Consider the following 16,880-nt stretch of genomic DNA (forward strand, 5'->3'; position numbering starts at 1 on the left):
TTACATTGTGTAATGCAGTTTTTAGCTCTTAATTATTACCATTATATTTGATGTGTGTTTCACAGTATTCTAGTCTCCTAAAAATGTCCGAAAATATTAAAGACAAGTTCGAAGATTCACTAGATTTCTTGTGCGTGCGTGGCACCTCGGCGCCGTGATCTGTGGCGCCAAGACGTGTTAGCTCAGCGCCACATATTACAGCGCCGACCCCCAGGGTCTATTTCTGCAAAAAGTTATAAAAAGGGCACATATGTGAAATTATTTCGCGAAAGGGCTAAATTGCAAAAAATAAGGCCGGCCGCCCCGCTGCCGGGCGTCCGGTCCCCAGGGACCTGTCTGCAATTTTTTGTCATCTTTTTTTTGCGGATAAGCCCCTACCGCCCGGCTGCCGGGCGGCCAGGTCCCGGCCGCCCGGCAGCAGGGCGGCCGGGGTATATTTCTGCAAATTTCCAAATCGAAAATATATTTTTTTGTAAAAAACAGAAATAAAAAATGTAAAAATAAAAAAACCGCGGGACTTGAAGCTTCCTCTCAAAAGATTTTTGAGTGGTGAACAGCGCATCCACTCCCCAAACTTCTCCACCAGCTGGTCATCCTTCTGAACATACTGCCCTTCCTCGTCCACCGGGCAAAACTTCTTTGCATGCCCCATCTGTGACATCCCGAAAAATCTACCAAAATAAAACACGCGCTAAAAATAATTCTCAAAACTTTTTCATCGTTGAGCTCAGACCTTTCCCGCCCGATCTCCCGAAAAACCGGTCCCGACATCCGAATCCATCGTTGTTCCGTCTCCCTGTTCGCCCTTGTCCCGCGCGTCACGCCCGCCGTCTCTCTCTCTTTCTCTCTTTTCTTTTTCTCCATTTTTCTTTTTTCCTTTTTCTTTTCTTTTCCCTCCCTCTCTCTCTCCCTCCTCTCCTCTGCCGCGCTCCCACACGCGCGACACGCCACACGCCGCTCGCCGGCCACCACCCTCACCACGGCCGCTCCCCGCTCCTGCCCACGCGCACGCGCACACCCCGCTCCCGGCCGACCCCACGCTCGGCACGCGCACGCGTGCGCCCCTGCCCACGCGTGCACCACGCGGCCGAGCCACCCGCCGCGCCGCTCGCCGCTCGACGCCGGCCGCCCCTGCCACCCCACCTCGCTCGCCCGCCTCGACGCGCACTGCGCGCCCCACGCACACCGCGCACCCCACGTCGCCACGCTGGCCGTCATCAAGCCAGAGCCGCACAGCGCCTGCTCCACGCACGCACGCGCGCATGCGCTCCGCGTGCCCGGAAGACTCGCCGCGCACGCTCTGCTCCCCGCCCATGTGCATCCCTGTGCGCCCCGGATGCTCGCCGCGCCACTCGTGCCTGCCCGAGATGTCTCGTCGTCCTGTGGCCGCCTCGCCGCCCGCGCCGCCACTCCACGACACCACGGTAGCGACCAAATGCCATTAAAGGCGCCCGCGAAGCTCGCCGGCCGACCAACCCGCGGCCACCGCCCCACCGCTCCCCCACCGCCTTACTCGGCCTATAAAGAGGCCCCCACGCTGCTTCTCCAGCTCCACAACCACCTCCACCGCCGCGCGCCCTCCTCCTCTGCACAGTAGCGCCACCGCCCGAGCAAGCTCTGCCCGCCGCCGCCGGCCCCATGGCTAGCACGCTCCGCTGCACCCCCAGTCCATGGTGAGTGGGGGGAAAGGATCCCACCGTTGCCCTCTTCCTTTTCCCCTAGCCCCGGCCGCCGCCAGGCCCTGCAGCGCCGCCGCCGCACCGGCCAGGGCCGCCCGCCGCCCGCCGCCATGGTTCCCCTCCCTGCGGGGCCCCTCCTCCGAAATTGAGGAGGGGAATCCATTCCCCGTGCGCCCCTCCTCCTTTCCCCCTCCTTCTCGGCCGCCGCCGTGCCTCGGACGGCCGACAAGGGCCGCCACCGGCCCCTCAAGCACCCTCCCCTGTTTCCCGGTCGGGAGGAGGAAGAAGGAGGGCACATTTGCCAAAAACCCCCCTCCTCATCCCTTTTTCCTTTAAAGAACCCTTCCACTCTCTAATCCTTTTCCAAAAGAAACCCTTCCAACTTTCCTATTTGCAAATAAACCCTCCACCGTATAAACATATTTATAAATAAACCCCTACCTTTTTCCAAAATAACCCAAACATTCCCCAGAATTTTAATCAGGTCCTTTCACTAATTACAAACAAGTCCCTGGACCCTTGTTTAGACCCTAAACACCTCGTTAACTTATCATTTCATGCGCCAAACAATCTCCGATCGACCTGAAACTTTACCACGCCCTTCTTAATATAATTTTGGCTATGCCATTAGAAAACCACCTAAAAATATTACACCTATCCCCATATCTTAATTGTTTCCGATTTGAGCTCAACGATAAAACTTTTATTTCTTTTTCTTGATTGTGTGTTTGTCTGTATGCGTTGTAGATCACGGTGTGAATGAGGGAGAACCTGTCGACGAGCAGTACTGCGAGCAAGCGAACGAGGATCAGTTCCGCGACCCCGAACCCGAAGGACAGTACCTCGAGCAGGACTTCCCGGAAGGCTTTGAAGACGGCAAATTCAATCTCATCCTTTGATGCATGTTTTGTCCTAGTTTTATAAACACAACCTATTGGCCTATTTTACAAAACTACATATGTTTTTCTTACTGAAAACATGGTTGGATAGCCACCCCTTGATTTGTTATAACTATTCTTTGACCACCTAGATTAATGTCTACATGTGAATTGTTTGGACGTTAATCGCTGCTAGAACGCTTAGGACCTTAAACACGATCCAACTTGTTTTATAAAAGGAAAATGCGTGAGTGTGTGGGAACAAAAAAATGTGGAATTTTCGAAAGATGAGTTTAGACGGGATGGATGGCACTTCTGTGTGAATTGCCGAATGATGTGCTCTAACCTGTGTGGTTGGGCAAGGAAGGGAGATATCCATCTTGTCACAATTAAGGACCGAGTTGGTGTGTCATCTCACCTAACTCCACTATCGTGCAAACCACTCGACCGTTGTATGGGCAACGGCTTAGCATAAACCCCACTAGTTAGTCTGATAGCCATCAGGAGAGCTGAGAGCAACGGGTGACTAAGGAGAAGGGATAAGCTCTGTGTGACTTATGCCCCGGTTAAACCTAGTTGAAAGGTCAATGACCCATTGGTGGATCCCGTGGGGGCTAGTCAGGTCTAGCTAAGGTGGATAATGGCTTTGTTGGGATCTGCACCGACACTAAGGTGATCGAGTTGCGGTACCCCGCTTGTGGGTAAAGTTGTACACCTCTGCAGAGTTAAAATCTATTCGAATAGCCGTGCCCACAGTACTGGGCAAGTTACGGTGTGGTCACATAACTAGTGTTTCTTCTGGGAATGGACGGGTTGGCGTGAGTGGTTTTGGAAAAGTGTCCGGCAGTTGTGCCGTGTGCTACGGCGGATGAGGAGTCCGGTAGCAGCTTAAAACTTGGATCCTGTGTGGGTCAACACTACGTGTTACCCGGTACAAGAAAACTTGCTTTGAAAATCCTTTCTTTCAAATAAACCCCTGCATAAAAATTTTCTTTCCGCAAATTAAACCCTAGCATTATCCTTGATTTACCATGTGCATTATATTCTGTTTATACCCCTCCGTGGGTGTGGTTGGACTTGCTGAGTACTTTGTACTCACACCATTCTTAATTTTTTTACAGAGGAAGATCCAGACTTCGTTCCCAAAGACGTTGAGTAGAGGTCCCGTCCTGCACCCAACTTTGCCTGTGGATAAGGGTCACCCGCAGGAAGTTTCGTATGGCGCAAGACTCTGATGACCCCCTCTTCGTAGTTAATATCGTTGTGTGGGTGTTAGTTGTTATCCTCGCGATAGTGGTGCTTCACTGCCCACTTCTGCGTAGAGTTGTACGGTGATGTACCATCTAATGTAATAAAAGTGTTATCAGCCTCCTGGGACTGATATTGTATCACTTTTAAGTCTTCTCTTATGAGGGGACGCTTCACCATCCTTCCGCATCTGAAGCAAAACCATGGCACATTCTCATACATCACATCAAACACAATTGATCCCTTGCCCTTGATCTTAACTTCCACTGTTGGCTTTAGCACCTCCTCCAAAAGGTATGACACCTTCACACGCAGGAAGTCCTCAGTAGGACCCCCAACCACAAACACCTTATTGCTGCCCTTCCGAGCAAGAATACCAGCAAAGTTTGCCGTCATCAAGAAAGCTGGCACATCATAGAATCTCACCCACAAATCTATAGAGTCGATGACAACTTCCGATGGCCTGGTGAAACCATCGTATGGCACCACAATCAGAGCATCTCCCTTGTGCCTCCATGGACCACCGTCCAACACAAATTTGTAGACTTCCTCCTCTGCAAACTCTAGTATGAATCTGTTGCCGTCAAGGGGACGGACATGAATTGGCTTCTCCAAGCGCCAGGCCACTCCCATCTCATCAAACAGTCCCTTTGATCTTTGGCCAGAGTAGTATCTCGCCATAGCATACCACCGCCGTTCCACTTCCGCCTCCTCGACACTTGGATCGAAGTCAAAAGCCTCCTCCTCTATCTCTGCGTCCTGCTGGTTGCCCTCGGTCGCCATGGTCACCATTGTGCCTTTCCCTGCATCAGCAGCAACTCCCGGGGCCTGTGCAGCAACCCCCGCACCCACAACGTCCTTGGCCACCTCCTCCTTCGCGCGATCAGCAGCAGGGTTTGACGCCATGACGCAGGAACTTCGGCTAGCCGCCGCAGCTAGATCCGCTCGAAGCTTCGGGTGGGTATATCCCTCAGCGGGTTCCCCTTTATCACCCCCACAACGAACAGACCAGCAAAAGCGGTTGCTAAACCACAAGAACCCTAGTCGGTGAGTTGAAACCCTAGCCGATGAGATGGCTTTGCGAGACCACGCACGGAACCGCGGACTAGGCACTCGATAGGTAGCCCTTGGCGCGACCAAGAGATATACCACCGATCCTGTATTCAAATTGGAAGCAACAAATACACCTTCCATCAGAAGTCCCGATCTCTCACGGAACCACCCCGAGTCGGTTGCAGTCCCGTAGACTAACAGCAAGAAAAAACTCTGCACCCAGAGCATAGCCGCAATCCAATCAAACTCCTCTTCCTCTCCCTCCGATCGTGTCCCAGGCAGTCACGCCGGCGAGGAGAAACCAAGATCGCCGCCAAAACGCCCGCCTATCGCCATAGTCGCCCCTCCGCACAAACCGGATCTATTTTTCCAATAGGAAACTTATTTGCAAGACAACCTATTTCGAGATAGATTTTAGCAAAATTATCTATCAAAATAAATTAATAATTAAATTTGCACAATTAATAATTGGATGGCTAAATATTTCTAATTTTACGATTCGATGGTCAGAACCGAGATGATATTTAGATTTACTCTTTAACTAGGCATTTCTACTCGTGCGTTGCTAGGCACAGAGTTGGTATAAGAATCGGATATGTATAGTTATCCATTCGTTAATTTGTAGTGATCAAATCGTGGATGGAGAACTGGTCCAATTCGCATACGAGATGGATTAAGACTCACTTTTTAATGACACAAGACAAATCAAACTAAAAGTTTAAATGAAACTTTACTTATTTTAGAAATAGGTATAGCGAGGAGATGAAAATGTTGTGATTAAATATCAAAGTGACCTTTATACCCCTCGCGACCTTGAGTTGAAAGGAGTCAGGCTGTCTCCAACAGCCTACCCATCCGGCTACCCAAACCCAAAATGGGTCCTAAAACCTGAAAAACAGACCTCCAACAGATGACCCAAATAGAAGACGCATTTTGGGTGGCATCCCACTCCAGACCCACAAATGAGTCACTCCATCGCGCGACCCAAACCTCGCAGCTCGTCCGAGCTCCACCCCGCCGGCGGCCGCGCATCTCCCCACCCCCCCCTGCTCCTTCGCAGCTCTGCCCCGCCGCCGCGCGTTCCCCGTCCGAGCTCCACCCCCGCCGGCGGCCTCCGCATTGCCCCCTCCCCTGCTCCTTCGCAGCCGTTGGAGATAGCCTCAGAGCTCGGGAGACCCACTAGGACTCAAAATGCTAGGACTCAATTTGGGTTTTGGGTCTCCACCACCGTTGGAGATAGCCTCAGAGCTAGAATTTCGCTGTCGCGAACCTTGTCCTGTGCGATACTGGCCCCACTGAACAGTTTGAACTCGGGGGTTGCTGAGTGCTGACCGAAACGAAGTGGGGGCCGCAGCACGCCACCACCGTAGGAAGGCTAGTGGACTGCGCGAGGAACGTCACCTGTGATATATACTCTGTCAGCTTCGCACAGGTCAAGCAACGACCGGTGAACTTTATTGTACTCGACTTTAAAGAAATACGAAATTTCAATAGTGCCCCCCTCCAAAAAAAAAAAAGCTGCAGATACTAGAAGCTATACCTCTCTGTGTATTTTAGCATTTGTCAACATAACAGCTGATTCTGATCCACTGACACGTGCAGTGACAATATGGATTACGTGAACGCAGCACGCAAGATGACGACAGCAAGCCAAACAACAGTTGGGAACAGAGTTGCTCGGTTACTTAAATCAGTTCCAATGGGGCACAATCAATACTCAAGGCACATGTTTGGCCAGTTCAGGAACTTCGGATTGCCACTACTCAGTTCCATACATTTTTTAACCAATGAACCGGGTACATATCTCACAATATTTCAGAGCAAGTTTAAAACAAGCAACAGTAAATAAAAGGCTATTTTGCGCCCTTTTTCTATATCGAATGCTTTATGTACAAAGCTTTCACCAGGTGAAGATCCTTGCAGACCATGGTGTTCAAGGCGATGGATCGGAGTTGATAGTGCATGAAAACTTGTGAAGAAATTTGATCTACACTTGTTCTTTCAGAGAGTATAGCAATTCCTGGGGTAGACAGGAAAACAATGCAGTAGGGTTAGAACAGAAGTAGCAATGAATAGCTACAAGAGTGGTTGGGCAGTAATTTGGAGATTGAAAATACCAGATTTCCTTGACAGGTGGTGAGTGAAGGGTACAGCTCCGAAAGAGACTTCTCTTCCCACAATCTTTCCAAACCATTAGATTGATCTGGTTTTATCTCATCTTTACAGGTGTTATTGGCTGACAAAGATGCATCCATGGAGTTTTTCCTAATGTATATCTCGACTTCTTTGGGTTGCCGAGACAACTGAAGAGCAACGAACTACAAAGATCCAGAAGCAGAGCCTTTGCTTATTCATCTGGTAAACAAAATTGCTCAGGACCAACAAGTTTCTGGAAGCAAATGATTACCTGACAGAGATGCTGAACAGACAGTGTTGGCTGACAACTAAGGTAGGGCTTTTCCAGTTTAGGCATACTTTGTCTATCAAGTGGAAGCAGGACAAGATACAAGCTCAACTGCAAGAAAGAAGCACAGTATTGAGCAAACCAAATCGATTAGTCGACTTCTTGTACAAGTTATGCTACATCAGCAACCCTTTCTAGCCAACCTTTTTGTCTGTCCATTAGTATTATGAACATTCTGAAGCATAATTAGGAAATTGCAACAGGAAATTTAGAAGCTCGTGTGTGCATTGTACTTTCTTTTTACCTTACTATCAAAGTCATCAGTATTACGGAGCTGATCCACCAACTTAGCAACACGGCCACCCTTGGCCATCCTTCCACTGGAGCCACTGGCATTTCCATGCCGGGTTTGGCTGCGAGTGCCATTTTTCCCCCATGCAAGCATCTCTCCCCGCAGCGGAGAAGCAGTCACCAGGTCTCTAGCACCTCCTGAGTCGTCATTGTCCTCAATGCTATTGTCGATACTCCCAGTAGTCTTAGCAGGGGAACGCCGTGCGGGCCACCTCCGAGCTCTTTTCGGCCTTACATCTGGGGAGCGGTCATCAACAGATGATGACTCCTTGCTTCCATCATTACCATTTTCTTCTCTATCCTCATCTTCAAAATCAGTTGGGACAATATCAGGAGAACTAATTCGCCCTCTCCTCCTTGATCGCATGTTCCGTCGAGTCTTTCTTGTTGAAGCTGCATCTGCTGCTTTTGCAGTGGAGCGCTTTTTCACAAGTGCTTCTGTCTGTCTCCGAAATGTCTCAGCAATGGATCCTTGAATCTTCCATTAGAAATGAAGCCAATGTCAATAACAACCAGCAAGAACAAAATACCAAGCAACAAAGCAAAATCATTTCCCTTCAGCCTCAAATGAATTGTTCATTGACAGACACATAGACCTACCTTTTTGTTACGGGTTCTTTCCTCTTCACTGAAAGCAAGTTCCTGTAGTATTGAACAAATTTAGAAGCACTGCAACAGAATAACCAAAGAGAGCAAAGTGCGGTTTCTGGAGAACTTATACATCACCTCTTCCTCATACTTATCAATATCTGGATACAAAGCCAGAATTAACGCGTCATAGTTAGGATCATCCCTCAAGGAACGCCTACTTGCACAGTGAGTGCGGCACGCTGGGCATTCATTATTTCTGCAAACAGAAAGCAGCACTTGCATTGTCATAGAAATAAAGAGTGTTTTTTAGGTTTGACACTGAAGCCAGGTTAGGCCTCCACTTTTTTAAGAAATGACACTGGCACAAGACATTTTTGACAGATAACATATGGGACCCTACCCAAGTCGCATGGATTTATCTATGCAGTCCCTACAAAACCGGTGCAAACACTCCATGACTGTCCTTGTCTTTCGAATAATGCCTGCAAAATGGGACCACAGGAGGGACAGATGGTCAGGAATGCGTATGTTGCCCACAGATGCTATTTACAATTTCACAAATGAAATTCCAAACGTAAACCAGCTAGGTGTCACTTATTGAAGAAAATCATAAAATGCTAAGATCATGATGTCGACTTTCTGGCTTTTTCTGAAAGTTTCAAATAAGCAGTTCCACTTCCACATAAATCTCCTTATTTCAGAAGACAATGACAATTTACATACCTGCATACACATATATGGAATTCACTAGTTTCATCTTTGTAGCAAATACTAATAATAACCTCACATCTAGGTAACTGCAACATCTATCTCCAATTGCAAGTAAAGTTATCAGAACTGTAGAAACAACAAAGTAAATAGGAACTCTGAATCTGAAAGCAAATTGACAAGCATATGGTTACCTAAGCATATAGGGCACTGCACTTCCTTCCGAACATCCATTAATTTCACAAGCATAAACCTGTATGAAGCAAAAAGCATTTAGATACCAGTATGAAGTTTTTGACCATAATGAGGATAAATATTTTATTATCCATCTTTCACATCAATTATGTATCTGAAATTTATGCAACACAAAGTCCACGAAAAGATCATTTTAAAAACCTAGGACATGAAGCAGGTGATGTTCACAATTTGATAAGAGAACAGGACAGGATGAAAAGAGCATGAAATTATTAGTTCTTCCTTTGCAGGCAACTGAAACTATTAGCAGGTAACCAGTAATTGGACCCCCAGAGAAGGCTCTTAAGCTCGACATAATTATCTACCAGAAATGTGCTACAGAATTATCTGGACTGAATAATGTGTAAAAAAAGAGATTCTCTAGTGACTAAACTGTATTGATCTGATAGAAATTGAGGAGCTGATTTGCACCTTACAACAAGTAATCAAGCATCAAATGCAGGAAACACAAATGCAGGGTACAAAAGGAAAAATCATAAGTGAAGATATAAGAATTCTGATACAGTTAACTTTATGAAATTTGGCTGCAAGGAAAGACATGAGCTGATGGAGAGGAGGTCGTAGCTATAAATCAAAAGAAGAAGAAAAGCTTATGCACCAAACTGAGTTAAGGCACAGCCCCTAAACAGGGTAAGTTCTATCGCAGTCATGGGGGGTCAGGATAGCAATAGTAGAACAGATATACCAGATATCTGATTGAGAAATAAGAACATGTAACGGATATTCAGAGCTTGGCCCCTAAATCAAAAGAAGAAGAAAAGCTTATGCACCAAACTGAGTTAAGGCACGGCCCCTAAACAGGGTAAGTTCTATCGCAGTCATGGGGGTCAGGATAGCAATAGTAGAACAGATATACCAGATATCTGATTGAGAAATAAGAACATGTAACGGATATTCAGAGCTTGACGGCACAATCTATGACTGAAAGAATGAAACCCTTCCAAGGAACAGCTGGAAACATGACGAGCGACCCACCCCACACCCCACCCCTGGCCCAATACAGATGAAGGTGGCGAGTGTGATACAATTGATAACCCCCACGGGAAGATCTTACATGGGATGAATGAGCTTCAATGCCACTCCAGAACAAGTTGTTAAGAGAACTCCACGAACCCCATTCAATACGATGAACACGGGTGCACGGGTGGCAGACTGGCGAGGAGGCTCACACAGTCACCTACGCATGGCAAGACCACTGCGATCCTGGAGGTCAGGCTAGCTGCAGGGAACCGGGCACGGGAAAGAGTTCGCCGTAGCCGTACAGGATTCAGGAGCAAGAATAGAGAGCTGTTCCAGTTGGCGGCTGAACCACGATGAACAGGAGTGCCGATTCAGCTGTGGCTGGCGGCTCCGGCAGAACAGCTTGGGCAAGCGACGATCCACCCTGGATGCGCCCCCCGGCATTTGCCATCACGAGCACGGCGCCTCCGGAGCCGTGCGACATGACGAAAGCATGCATGCTACGGAAAGATCCCAGGCCGTGGCGGTGCCGGTGATGGGAGCGCTTGCGCCGCCGCCGCACGGACGAAGCGTCCACCGCCGGCACGACCGGACGAGAACAACTCAGGGTGGCCCGCCGCCGCCGCCACGACGAACCCGAGGCGGCACGCAAGTCACGGCACCACGAAGATCCCACGCCGCGGAGGCGAAGGGAGCGCTCGAGCCGACGTCGTACGAAGGAAGCGGCCGCCGCCAGGCGCCAGCGCTGGCGGCTGGGCCAGACATCTCCCGGCGGCGGCCTGAGCCATGTCCCCGCACGGGGACGTGACGACACGACGACGCCGAATCGCAGCGGGAGGCAGAGCAGCAGACGACGGCGGAGGAGGAGACGGGGGAAGAGCGGAGGAGAGCGAAGGGAGGGGGCGAGTTCGCGGTCCACTTACTCGTCCATCTCGCCGTCGCTCTGCGACGACTGGCTGTCGCAGTCGTCGTCGTCGTCGCCGCCGCCGCCCCCGCCGCCGTCTCCTTCCTCCTCCTCGTCGTCAGCGTCGGAATCTGCCAAGGCCCACCAGACAAGCACGCGCTCAGCGACTCCCGTACAGAGGCAGCAAGCAGCGCCGCGCGATGCGTACGCGCATCGCGCGGAGACGGCCCGCGTCGGCGGGCCACGGCGCGCGGTGGAGAGCCCGGCACCCAGCAGGCAGTACCGTGGCGGCGGTCCGTGGCCTGCCGCGGCCCGCCGCCCCGCTCCTCCGGCGCTCCGTTCAGCATCGGCTTCGGGGACCTCCGGCCTCCCCCGCCGTCCGCGTCGGCGCCAGGAGCTTCCTCGACGTGGGCGTCGGGGCCAGGCGCGGCGGGCATTCCGGCCGCTGGCCCTGCTCGGCGCGCGGCGTTCGTGCCGGGGCGGGAGAGGGAGCGAGGAGGAGGGGGAGGCCGGGTGGTGGTGGGTGGAACCGTGGAACCGTGGAAGGAAGCGGCTCGAGTCGAGGGAGGCGGAGAGCGAGAGGAGAAAAAGAAAGGCAAGGGAACGCGGACGCGAACGCGAGGCAGGGGAGGCCAGGCCAGCAGGGGAAGGGAAGGGGAGGGAGACGGGCGCGCGCCCCTGCCCGGCTGCCCTTCCTCCCCTGTGTCGTGTAACTTTGGGTTGGTGCCGATGCGCGTGGCCGCGTGCGCGCCGACTGGTGCTCGGCCTCGGCCTCGGCCTCGGCCTCGGCTGGGCTCGACCCGGTGGTGGCTGGCGCTGCCGCCCGCCGCTCCCGGGCGCCTTGTTGCTTGGTCGAGAGTACTCCTACGCGAGGAGGAGGCCACCAGCCCAAGGTGGGGCGCGCGGCCCCCGGCCGCCGCCGCCAAGGTTCGGCTCGGTCTAGTCCTACTGGCTAGCGCGCGCGATGCCGAGCCCCGTAACCGTCGGATGGGCATTTTGAGCGAGATCCAGCGGGCGGTTCGCCGGTTTTGCATTTCGCTCGTTCCGGCCTTCCGGGGCACGAGGTCCCGGCGCGGAGGCGGAGGCCGTCGGGGTCTCTCCGCCTCGTTGGACGCAGAGGCGGAGCTTCGTGAGGGCCAACGGGGTCCATGGCCCCCCTGGCTTTTCCAATTCTACACTATATGAACAGTGATTTTGATACTGTTCATCACTGTAGCAAAAAGGTGGCCCCCTCATTCTTCCGATTTTTTTATCAAGCTCCGCCAGTGGTTGGACGGACCAACCGTCAACGGGGATGGCAGCGAGCCAGCGACCGGGGCGACGGCGTGCTGAGCTCCGGGAGTTCCTTGGAGAAAAGAAAAAAAAACTTGATCTGCGGGGGTAAGATCGTCCCCACGACATTGTTTGAGAGGTAGAATGATCTTCTCACAGCAGGCCAAGAAAACCCCCGAACTCCTGCCCCACCCGTACACGGGGGCCCGTCGCCTTGTGAGTTAGGCCGGGCTCCACAATGCTTTGGACATGAGGCAGGCGAAGGAGTTTTTTTAACCTCAACCTGAAATCCGCTCCCACGAGGAGTCAAATCCAGGACCTGAGGAGTGCCGCTGGATTCCTCTAACCAACTCAGCTAGAGGCCCTTTGGCTCCTTGGAGAAAAGAGGGATGATACACTACACATGACACTGTCAGGGGATTCCGTAGTGCAAGTGAAAACCTTGCTACCGAGATTAAAAAAAAAGAGTAAAATGCACTGGGGGTCCTTAAACTAGTTGACCTGTTCTGTTTAGGTCCATGAACTCCGAAAGTGCATTTCTGGGTCCCTAAACTTTTTAAGTCGTTCACCGCAGTTCCATACGCATCCATGTGGGCAGCTAGCGCTGATGTGGCACGCTGACGGCGGCGACGGCGGCGTGCGCATCCCCCTCCTCCCTCATCCCTCGCCGCGCAGCCCCCTCCTCCCTCCTCCCGCGCTCGAGGCCGGCGAGCCCGAGGCCGCGCTCAAGCTCCGCCGGCCCCCTGCGACTTTGCGGCGGCTCCTTCACCTCCCTCCCGGCGGCACCTCCATCCCAACCCGGCACCGCCCCGCCGCGGCCGCCGCATGGAGGGGACAGGGGATCCGCTGTAGCCGTCCGAGGAGAGGGAGGAGGGGCGAGCTCGGGGTGGCGAGGAGGGAGGAGGGACGGCGGCGCTCACGGGCGGCGTCGCCGCCGTCCAGGTGGGTCGGGGCTTGGGAGAGAAAGAGAGAGAGCGCCTAGTCAGCGCCTAGTCAGCGTGCCACATCAGCGCTAGCTGCCCACATGGATGCGTATGGACCTGCGGTGAACGACTTAAAAAGTTTAGGGACCCAGAAATGCACTTTCGGAGTTCATGGATCTAAACAGAACAGGTCAACTAGTTTAAGGACCCACAGTGCATTTTTCTCAAAAAAAAAACCTTGCTACTAGTGGAGGATTTAGAATCTCAATCTAGGAGGGCTAATTTTCTTTCTTTCTTCTTCCATCCTCACTTTTTCTTCTTCCTCCTCCTTCTTTTCTTCTTCCTCCTCTTCATTCATGATTTCTTGGGGGCTTTGGGGGGGCTCCATTGGATCCATGCCCCCCTGCCCCCACGTTGGATCCACCCCTGCTTGCTACCATAGTAAATCACCACTTCGATCGCTTGATTTGCAGCAGCTTGTGGTGAGGAGCATGATATGCTTATTCTGCTCGTTACGTTCATGGATTTTGCTTATGATTAGAAAAATAGTAATTATGAGTATTCAGGCATGAATTTGAAAATCTCCTATTATGTTTTACAATCCTGATCTTAGCGTGACTTTTGCTTGATCTATTTTGAGAGAAAAAAAAGATAAGCAATAAGTTGTTTTAACCGAGATCACATATTGTGAGAGAAATGCTTTAGTAACCGGTGCTAGCTACCAAATAAAGGGCGGATGTTGCCGCCGCGCCGCCCCCTCCCCTGGCCCTGTGGAAACGGTAGCCTTATCGCTGCTTGTGTCGCGTTCCTCGTTGAGCAGTTTCTTAATCCATCACTCTAGGATCTAGTATGCTTTTAAAGCCATCCAATCTTCCACCCCCATCCTTCCCACGCAGTACTCGTAGTTTCAACCCACTTTATGTGTTATTTATAAACATATATTGGAAAAATCTAGTGATTTTTGGTGGTCTAGTTTCTATTTTCTCTTCTTTTTGCAATATTTGCTTCCTCTTTTGACATTGTCCTTAAATTACAACTCTTGCAAGTGGCACGAGACCGCCTAACTTTATATGATGTCTTTGCTGATTTCATCTAGGATGTAATTTAGTCATATGTGCATGCACTTTCTCTGGTTGGTCAATCGCAAGCAAATGCCTACTAGCAGGGGCGGATCTAATGGTGGGTCTAGGGGGGCTCCAGCCCCTAGACCTGGAGCCCACCCAGACCCCCACAAACAATGGAGTCCCCTCTTGAGCCACTCCTTCATTTTTTAGGAGAAAAAAATGAGAAAGAAGGGGAGGGAGAAGAAAAGGAGAGAAAGCAAAAACTCAGCCTCCCTTATTTATTTCTGGTTCCACCACTGCCTATGTTTTTTTTCCTCTTGGGTACAAGACTAGTATTGTCAAGAAATCATATCGTGTCTTAAACGGTTGTCTAGAAGATAAAATCACGTTGCTACAATATAGTACCCGCATGCCTGCTCTATGTAGGTAGTTGTTTTATGAAAAGTACGAAAATCCACAACTTAGATCCACCAAGATGCTATGTCAAATATCAGCCTATGTGCACATTATATGTCGACACGATCTCGTAGTGATAGAACCCTACTTTGAATTATGGAACAATTAGTTGACAGAAATGGAATGTGATCCAATAGAGGTGGCCTAGGTAAAGGTATTTGCTTCCCATCCACCCATATGTCTAAGTTAACACTGCACTCTGTTTTGAATTTGTCATGAAAAAACTTCTCAGATCGAGTTATCAGACTGCTCTAGAAAACCTCTCTGGCAATACGTAGCATAGGCGTGGAACAAAAAAAAGGAAATGCAACGATGCAATTAAGAGAGCACAGACAACCAAGGTGCTAATTCCTAAGAAAAAAACAAACATAAATCTATCACGTAAATCGGATAATTTCAGATCAATGTCGTGATTGAAAAACTATTCGCACCGTCAGAAAGGATGAGACGTTCAGAAGGCATGTTTTCTTGAAATTCTATAGTAGAGTTACTATTTTTGTAACATTTATGGGCCTGTGAATGCGATCAGATTTGGTAGGATTCAGTTTTATAAGATAACGCGATAAATGGGCCCATAGGCCGACTCCGTTTCTTGTCCAACAGTCTCTAAGCTAAATGAATGCTAGACCCATAAATAATTCAACCCAAACCTCCTTTCAGCTAAGTAACATCTTTTTCTTCAAATAGAGAAGGATCTAGCCGCTAGATTCTACCGTGTTTACGCGATCCAACATTAATACAACCATACACGTCCGTGGAGTGGAAAGTATTACTACCATAAAGCGTGTTCAATACTAGGTTCTATTTGGATCTTTAGCTCTTGGGCTAATTTGAGGACTAAACTTTAGTCACTAAATTAGCTCTATAAAATTTAACCCTTAGAATTGTTTGGATTCATGGAACATGTACGACATTTGCCGCCATCTCATATATATTGAATATTAATGCTTTTGACCAAATACTCGTAAGAGGAGGGGAATATTTTTTATCTCTCTCGAAACATTACATGGAGGTGAACGTGTAGCCATAGATCGTTTTTTTTCTTTTTGAGCATTGTAGCCATAGATCGTTGGGAAGGTGTTGCCTAACGAAACCGTAGACGCATCGCAGCACCTCAGCGGGCGCCGAGACGCACAAGGCCGGAGCAGACACGTGGCGGCGGTCCGTGGCGGCTGTGGGGGGCCCTCGCTATCTCTACCCACGATTCGCGACCAATTCCGCGAGCAGGGAAGCATGCCACGTCGCCAGCTTTTCTCGGCCGTCGGATCGGCCGAGCGGACGGCCCAGATCGTGCTTTCCCCGGGCATTTTGTAAAAAAACCCTCGAATTTAAGAGAAATCAACCCGCGGTCCAAGTTCCTCTCTTAGAAAATTTTGCAAAAAAGCCCTCAGCTTTTCTCAAAATCAACCCGCGGTCCAACAGTGCTGGTTGAAGGAAATTTACAAATAAAACCTTGAGTTTTAATAAAATCAACCCGCCGTCCTTATTCTCTCTCAGTTTTTTTTTCAAAAAAAAAACCTCAGATTTTAATTGAATCAAACCACAACTTGTTTCATCCATTACTTCCACACGAGCAACATTATACGTATAATTTAAACACCAAAACGTGTTGGAATCAAAAGTTGCTCAACATAAAATTTAATCAAGAATTCAAAAACTACATTGCAATATAGTACCTCCATAATAAAATTCTATAGCTTCTCATGCTACCTCCATAATAACATGTCAAATTTAGTACAACCACCGCTCCCTTATAAAAAATGCGCTACTAACTGCAATATAATTTCGCAAATACATTAAGTACATGACTAATTGTGCTCCAACCTCCTTAATAAATTATCTAACCCTTCTTTAACCACAATTATTTCCATAATCCATTCAACATACATATTATATTGTTAAAAAAAATATTGTACTACTTTTTTTGACGGTTCCTCATGCAATCTCCATAATAACATGATATATTTTAATATATCTACAACTTTCTTAAAAACATCACATCTATTAATTATCACATGATTTCACAAACTACATTAAGTATCCGACTAATTGTGCTCCACGCCACCACCCTCCATAATAAATTATTTTTCCCTTTCTTTCACCATAATAAATACAGCAACAAATGTCATACCTC

General features: G+C 49.6%; 1 protein-coding gene across 1 annotated transcript; it reads right to left on the reverse strand.

Annotated features, from left to right (window-relative positions):
• Positions 1–6,518: 6,518 nt before the first annotated feature.
• Positions 6,519–11,640, reverse strand: LOC120665039 (putative E3 ubiquitin-protein ligase RING1a). Its single transcript, XM_039944457.1, has 10 exons — positions 11,315–11,640; positions 11,051–11,162; positions 9,107–9,165; positions 8,605–8,686; positions 8,340–8,460; positions 8,214–8,255; positions 7,567–8,091; positions 7,266–7,373; positions 6,976–7,176; positions 6,519–6,878 (listed from the first exon to the last, which is right to left on the reverse strand). Exons 1-10 carry the CDS (start codon positions 11,466–11,468, stop codon positions 6,846–6,848), a joined length of 1,437 nt encoding a protein of 478 aa, XP_039800391.1. The 5' UTR covers positions 11,469–11,640; the 3' UTR covers positions 6,519–6,845.
• Between the last annotated feature and the right edge of the window lie 5,240 nt (positions 11,641–16,880).

The sequence above is a fragment of the Panicum virgatum genome, chromosome 3N (genome assembly GCF_016808335.1).
Source record: "Panicum virgatum strain AP13 chromosome 3N, P.virgatum_v5, whole genome shotgun sequence".
Classification (NCBI taxonomy): domain Eukaryota; kingdom Viridiplantae; phylum Streptophyta; class Magnoliopsida; order Poales; family Poaceae; genus Panicum; species Panicum virgatum.

Bases quoted from the DNA above. Each gene is read 5' to 3' on its own strand.
- LOC120665039 (XM_039944457.1), bottom strand. From the start codon at position 11,468: ATGCCCGCCGCGCCTGGCCCCGACGCCCACGTCGAGGAAGCTCCTGGC. The intron at 9,166-11,050 runs GTAAGTGGACCG...TGCTTCATACAG, and splicing joins AGCGACGGCGAGATGGACGA to GTTTATGCTTGTGAAATTAA. The intron at 8,687-9,106 runs GTAACCATATGC...CCCATTTTGCAG, and splicing joins GCAGTGCCCTATATGCTTAG to GCATTATTCGAAAGACAAGG.